The sequence below is a fragment of the Plasmodium inui genome (genome assembly GCF_000524495.1).
Source record: "Plasmodium inui San Antonio 1 unplaced genomic scaffold supercont1.113, whole genome shotgun sequence".
Taxonomy (NCBI): Eukaryota; Apicomplexa; class Aconoidasida; order Haemosporida; family Plasmodiidae; genus Plasmodium; species Plasmodium inui.
This window is the reverse complement of record NW_008481947.1, coordinates 19,079-25,117: the sequence shown is the minus strand read 5'-3', so window position 1 is coordinate 25,117 and position 6,039 is coordinate 19,079. Positions and strand designations below refer to the sequence as shown.

General features: G+C 38.8%; 1 protein-coding gene across 1 annotated transcript; it reads right to left on the bottom strand.

Moving 5' to 3' along the window:
* Nucleotides 1-1,271: 1,271 nt before the first annotated feature.
* On the bottom strand, nt 1,272-1,633 carry C922_05623 (hypothetical protein; the record flags this gene model as incomplete). Its single annotated transcript, XM_008821194.1, has 2 exons — nt 1,272-1,361; nt 1,481-1,633. Coding segments are annotated over 2 exons (243 nt in total), but the record flags the coding sequence as incomplete, so codon positions are not given.
* Between the last annotated feature and the right edge of the window lie 4,406 nt (nt 1,634-6,039).

Here is a 6,039-nt window from a genome sequence, read left to right as displayed (position 1 = left end):
TTTCTAACGCTAATGCAACGCCCGGATGTAGGTGTAATACTGTTATGTGAAGTGCATGGATATTCCAGAATTTTTGCCTAAACAGTATTGACGTGTCTGGATTCTCAATGGTGAGGAATCCCAAAATTGCCATTGTATTGTTATGTAAACTTCGTATTAGTTCAGCTATGTTCATCACCTCTAGTGTTATCATACTAGAGGCCACGATTATGTGCTGTGGGATGTCCCATAATGAATATTATTATATTGGAATTAGTCTGTTATGGAAAAGTATGTCTCTTCGAGGAGTACGGTGATGTTAATGATATTGTTGTGTTGATAAAGCCTCTATTCGAATAGCACTGTCTCTTAGTGAATATTCATGATTTGCAGTGGAAATGTGAGACAACTACAAACGTATGTATAGTACTCATATCTGGAGATACGTGACATGCTTGGTACACTGCTATATGGATGGTGGGGAAGTCGAGACAGTCGTATTAAGTGATGTATTCGGGTGATAGGATGTATGTAGCGTAACCTTCTACTATCCACCGACAGATGGAATGAAAGGTGCACAGGCTCCAGTACTATTTGTATCTGAAGCATACCTCTGCGTCAAGGGTGTTCATGTGTGAAGTGCACTGTTAATTGGAGAGGACTACCTTTATATGGGGAACGGGGTACACCGAGGAGTAAACTTATCCTTGGATTCTCAGGATGTCAAATGTCCTGATGTGGGTCTAATGACTTCATTGGAACACGTGCGGGATTGCGGAGCTCCCAGGGCCCATATGTAATACTATTACTTAAAGAGTATTGCTACTCCGGGAGTATGATGATGTTAAGAGTACATTTTTTCCTCACGTATCGAGGTTCCAGGAGTGAAATTGTGCTACTGATAGCATCATCTCTGCCTTTATGTAGCTTCATTAGTGGGACTATATCTATGGTACTATTCTTTGGAGAGTAATCGTGTACAGGTAATACCGTTATGTTAACAATACTCTTGTTTGGATTATACTTTCATTTGAAATGCACAGTTGTATGGGAAGTATCGATGACTCGAAGTATCATTCTGTGAAGAGTATATAGGTATATGCCGTACTCATATGTGCAGAGTGTTAAGATGCCTGGTAGGTTACTATTCGAAGCGTCAGAAACTTACAACCATACTGTGAAGTAATGTATGTTAAAGTCGATAAGATATATGGCATAATGTTTTATCATATGCAGAGAGTTACACCATAGAGGGTACGAACGTTTCCGTAATAGTTTTATATGAAGCGTACTATGGTGTAAACTGCATAGACCTGTTCAATGCTCCATCTTTTGAAGATTATTATGGTTATGTATGGAATGCTGTGTCTAGATGAGCATTCCTGTCTTTGAGGTGCCATTATGTAAAGGGTGTTTATTTAAGTTTAATGGTCCAATTATATGAAGTAGCAGATTGTACAACCCCTAAGAAGTGTTAGCAAGACCAGTGTTTCGATAATACTATGGTGCCAGGAGTACTATGATATGAACCATACTTCTTTGTGTGAAATATTGATATTCCACGAGTGTCATTTAGAGAGCAATAGGACGTCGACTCTATGGATATACCAGAAGAACTATTGCGTGCATAGAACGGATGGGTATGGATTTTCATGGGTGTTGATTACGGAAGTTGCCGTAGTACCGTTATGTAAATGTACTAATGGTTGAGGTGTGGTAATATTTCTTGTACATTATTATTTGAATATAATATCTCCGTAAAGAGTATGCATAATCTAGAACAATAATTTGTGAGTATACTCCTATGTACGTAGTACTGTCCTTTAAAAAGCCCAATGATAGACATTATGGATGTGCCAGAAGCACAATTATTTGAAGGGTCTGAAAATCGAGGAGCAGGATTTCGCCTGGTATTATACGAAGAACACTACTGTCTCGAACCTGTAGCAGTCCTTGAAGTATTATTATATTAAGAGTGGTACAATGCGTGAAACTCCATGACTTTAACAGCATCGCTATAACAAATGTACCGATGTCATTAAATTACGCCTTTGTCAGAATAACTTTTTAACTTCAAGTGTTGATATTCCCAGAGTACTATTATGTGAATAATGCATCTGCGTGCGAAGCATTGATATAGCAGGAATAGCATTGTCGGGATGAGTACTACCATGCCCGGAGTAGTATGATTTAAATAGTACTAACATTCTGGAGGTACCATAATATCTACAATTGTGTGTGCCTGAAAAATACTATTATATGGATCATACCATTAGATGGAGTTCACCAATATACGTGCTAAGTCTTATACAAGGAACACAACTGGGTAAATTGTTGGAACATGTCGAGAGGCTCCAGGCATGTGAAGTATAGAGCTGTACCAACAGTAGTATTATATGCGCGTTCATGGATTATACTACTATTGTAAGGACTAAATCCTTTGAGCCCTGCAGACCCCCAAGGACACACTTATTTGAGCAGCAACAATATACCTGTCGTGATTCAGTGTGGATGGCGCCAATAGATGAAGAGTGCCATTCTGTGAACTCCACCAGCATTTTTAATGCAGTACTATGTGAAATGTAGGGATATCCTGGGGGATTGTTATCTGAAGGGTTCCATTGCACCTGCAGTGCCCTTATTTGAGGAGCACATCTAAGTAAAGGGTAAGGATATCATTCAGTGTTACTGTATATGAAACGTACCCAGGTGTTTGTAGTACTCATATATGGAAGATAGTCACACCGTTATTGCATTGGTATTTCAGGAATGAAGAGACGCCCTGGATAACATTATCTGTACAATACTGGTGTGGATTTCCATTCCCAGTAATGTGCGCGGATATAAGTGTACTACTATTATGTGACGAGTATAGTGGTGCATGTGCTAGTGTATGTGAAGAATTCAGGGTTTATGCTTTCATTACCTGGACGGCCCTATTCTGTGAAGTCCATGGATATTCCAGTATAACTATTGTTTAGGGAGTAACATTGTCTGTACTTTCTCAATGGTGACGGGTGTAGAAGTCCTCATACCACTGTTCTATAAAGGTAGAAGTAGTGGATCTATATGGATCACGTGGAGTGCTATTATACAGACAAAAGCATGATATGTCAAGTGTTTTCCCTTTATGAGTAAGATTACCCTTGGAGCACGATTCTTTGGGAGGATACTGGTGTAAGAGGAGTATCGTTGCGTTTACAGCCCCGTCGTGTGGATAATACTTCCATTTGAACAGGATATTTGCTGAAGGAGTATTGATGACTTGGAGTACTGTTATGGGGACACTAAAGATGTATGAATAGTACTCATAGCGAAAGATGGCTGATATGGCTGTTACAACGACATTTGATGAGTGGCGAAGTTAATCTCGTATTATTAAGTAAAGTAAGGGGGGGTGCAAAATTCATGACTTAGCTTTATATGGTATGAGGAGGGTCAACCGTTACACAACGTGTGAAAGTTTCCGTAGTACCTCCGTATGGAGGGTACACTTCTGTGGGACGCATGAATGTGTGAATTGCATTGTTAGTTCAAAAGCACTAATGTTATGTATAGAGTAGTTTGTCCTGATAAGTAAAGCTGTCCTTGGAATAGCAATATTTGAGGGGTGCCCATGTTGGTTTAATGGCTGGATGATATAACTTGGGCGATTCTGCAGATCCCACAGGTGGCCTCGAATCATATTGTCTAAACAGTAGAGTTATGCCAGGGGTACTATAATGTTAACCGTATTATTGTGTCAAGAATACTGATATTCGAGGTGTGTCATTATTCGTAGGGTAATATTCTATGAAGTGAATGCATGTTCTACAAGAGCAGATGAGAAGGAAGTATACATGTGTCCCCATTTCCCATGATGACGAATGAGGAAATTCTCGTAGTACTGTTATATGTGGATATTAATGGTTGATCTATACTTATATGTGCAAAGTACTGTCCATTTAGGGGCATAATTGTATAAAACGTACGGATGCTCCGCGGCGCAGTCTTGTGAGCGCACTCATATTTCCTTTGTGGTGTGTGATGGAATGCACACTTGTGCTAAGACTGTGAATATCCCCAGAGTGCAATTACTGAGGAAGTTGGGGACTTCATGACATACGGTTTAGGCTTCTATTATAGGAAGAGCACTATAGTTCAAGATTCTTACAACCCCCTCGAGTGTTATTATATTAAAAGCAGTGTAATATGTGAACCCGTATGATTGGGAGAGTATCGTTGCAGGAAGTGTACACATATGTATGGAATAGTATTGTGTGCAAATTACTTATTCGGTCCCAGGCGAGATATTACCAGAGTACTATTATGTGAATAGTGGGGATGTTTGCGGAGTATCAATATATTAAGCATAACATTGTAAAGTGAATAGTACTGTACAAGGAGTACTATGATTTAAAGTGTATGAACATGCATGCCGTATCGTTATCATTATCCGTCGTCCATGCCTACAATGATATTGCATGGATGACCCCATTGTATGAAGTGAACAGATATATGTGGTGTATTATTATATAAACGGTAAGATCATAGAGACTGGACAAATGTGTCTAAAGTGTCAATGCTGGTAAAGAATACAGCTGTATCAGGAATATTATTGTATAGGTTTACCGATTATGCTGTTATTCTAGGGAAGGGAAAATATTTTACAACTAACAGGGAGCTTGTAACACATTCATTTGAAACAAATTATTGTGCCTGCACTCATATGATATGTAAAGAGCAGGGAAAATGAGGAGTGGCATCCTGTGGAGTCCAATGATATTGAGAATACAGTATTGTATGAGGGATACGGATATTCTCAGGAACCGTCCTTTGAAAGATAGGGATTTTCCTACAATATGCCCATCGAAAATGCAAAAGTGTGTGAATTCCCGGCTATGTGTTCCAAATTTCGGTTCCTATTCTTTGGGAGACAACAGTCATTGATGAGTATAGATCTCTATGAAATAGTATTATGTGAAGAATTGAGGCCTACATTCTAAAAAAAACAGCAGGACATTGATTACGCGCAGGTGCAAGCGCTGTAGCTGTGTCGAATGTATTATTGCCGGAGTAATACAATAGAAACAGAAATACTTGCATATGGACAATGCAAGGATTCTAGCGGAAATGTTGTTTGTAATGTACAGTGTCGCAGGAATGCTTTTATGTGAAGGCCTCCTAACATAGCGTTTTAGATACGACTAATTGGAGAACGTGATTAATTGAGGAATAATGATTTATGTGTAGTATTATTTAAAAAATATCACTCCCCCCAGGACTACGGGTCTGTGGAAGGTACGCTTAGCATACAGCCCTATTATATGAACCATGCGTCTATACCTCCAGTATTATTTTGTGTACTGTATACATGTCTCCTGAATATTCTTCTTCAGGAGGTTTATATTTTACAGTTTTTTTATTTGGAGACTATTATTGGCTGAATATAACAGATCTCGATGGGGAACCATGATATCAGGAAAATAATCGTGCGGGTTATATGACTATGACTGGAATACATTTATATGGAAAAGTTAGGCCAACGGAGGCTATTATTTGAAGAATAAAATGAAGCGGAGGATATACACTTCCTTGGAAGACTAATATATAAGGAACAAATTTTTCGCCACCATTATTAAGTATGTGAGAAGGAGATATCTCTCTAGAGTAGCAAGGCATAAACGGTAGGAAGATCCAGGAAGTCCCTATTGTGGAGTCGTCAAGATTTAAAGCAGGAGGCACCATAATTTAAAAAGAGATATTTAGTAAGGGATAATAGAGTGGATGCAGCGATATTCTTGGAGGCGTTCAAATCCCTAAGCCTTACACATATATGAAGACTAAGAGATGCCTGCGGTATATTTGTATTAACTGTAAAATTCGGCCTTACAGCAACTATTTAAAGAATAAGCCTGTGTCAAGGGTAATATTCTATGTAGAACAGTGCTGTGTGAGGAGAAAAATTGTTTAAGATAATACAAAGGTTTAGAGAGTCGAATTCCTTGATGAGGACAGCAGTTGTAAGGATCATACCATTTCCAGAAAACAATTGTCTCCAGAGGAATTTTATTCGTGGAA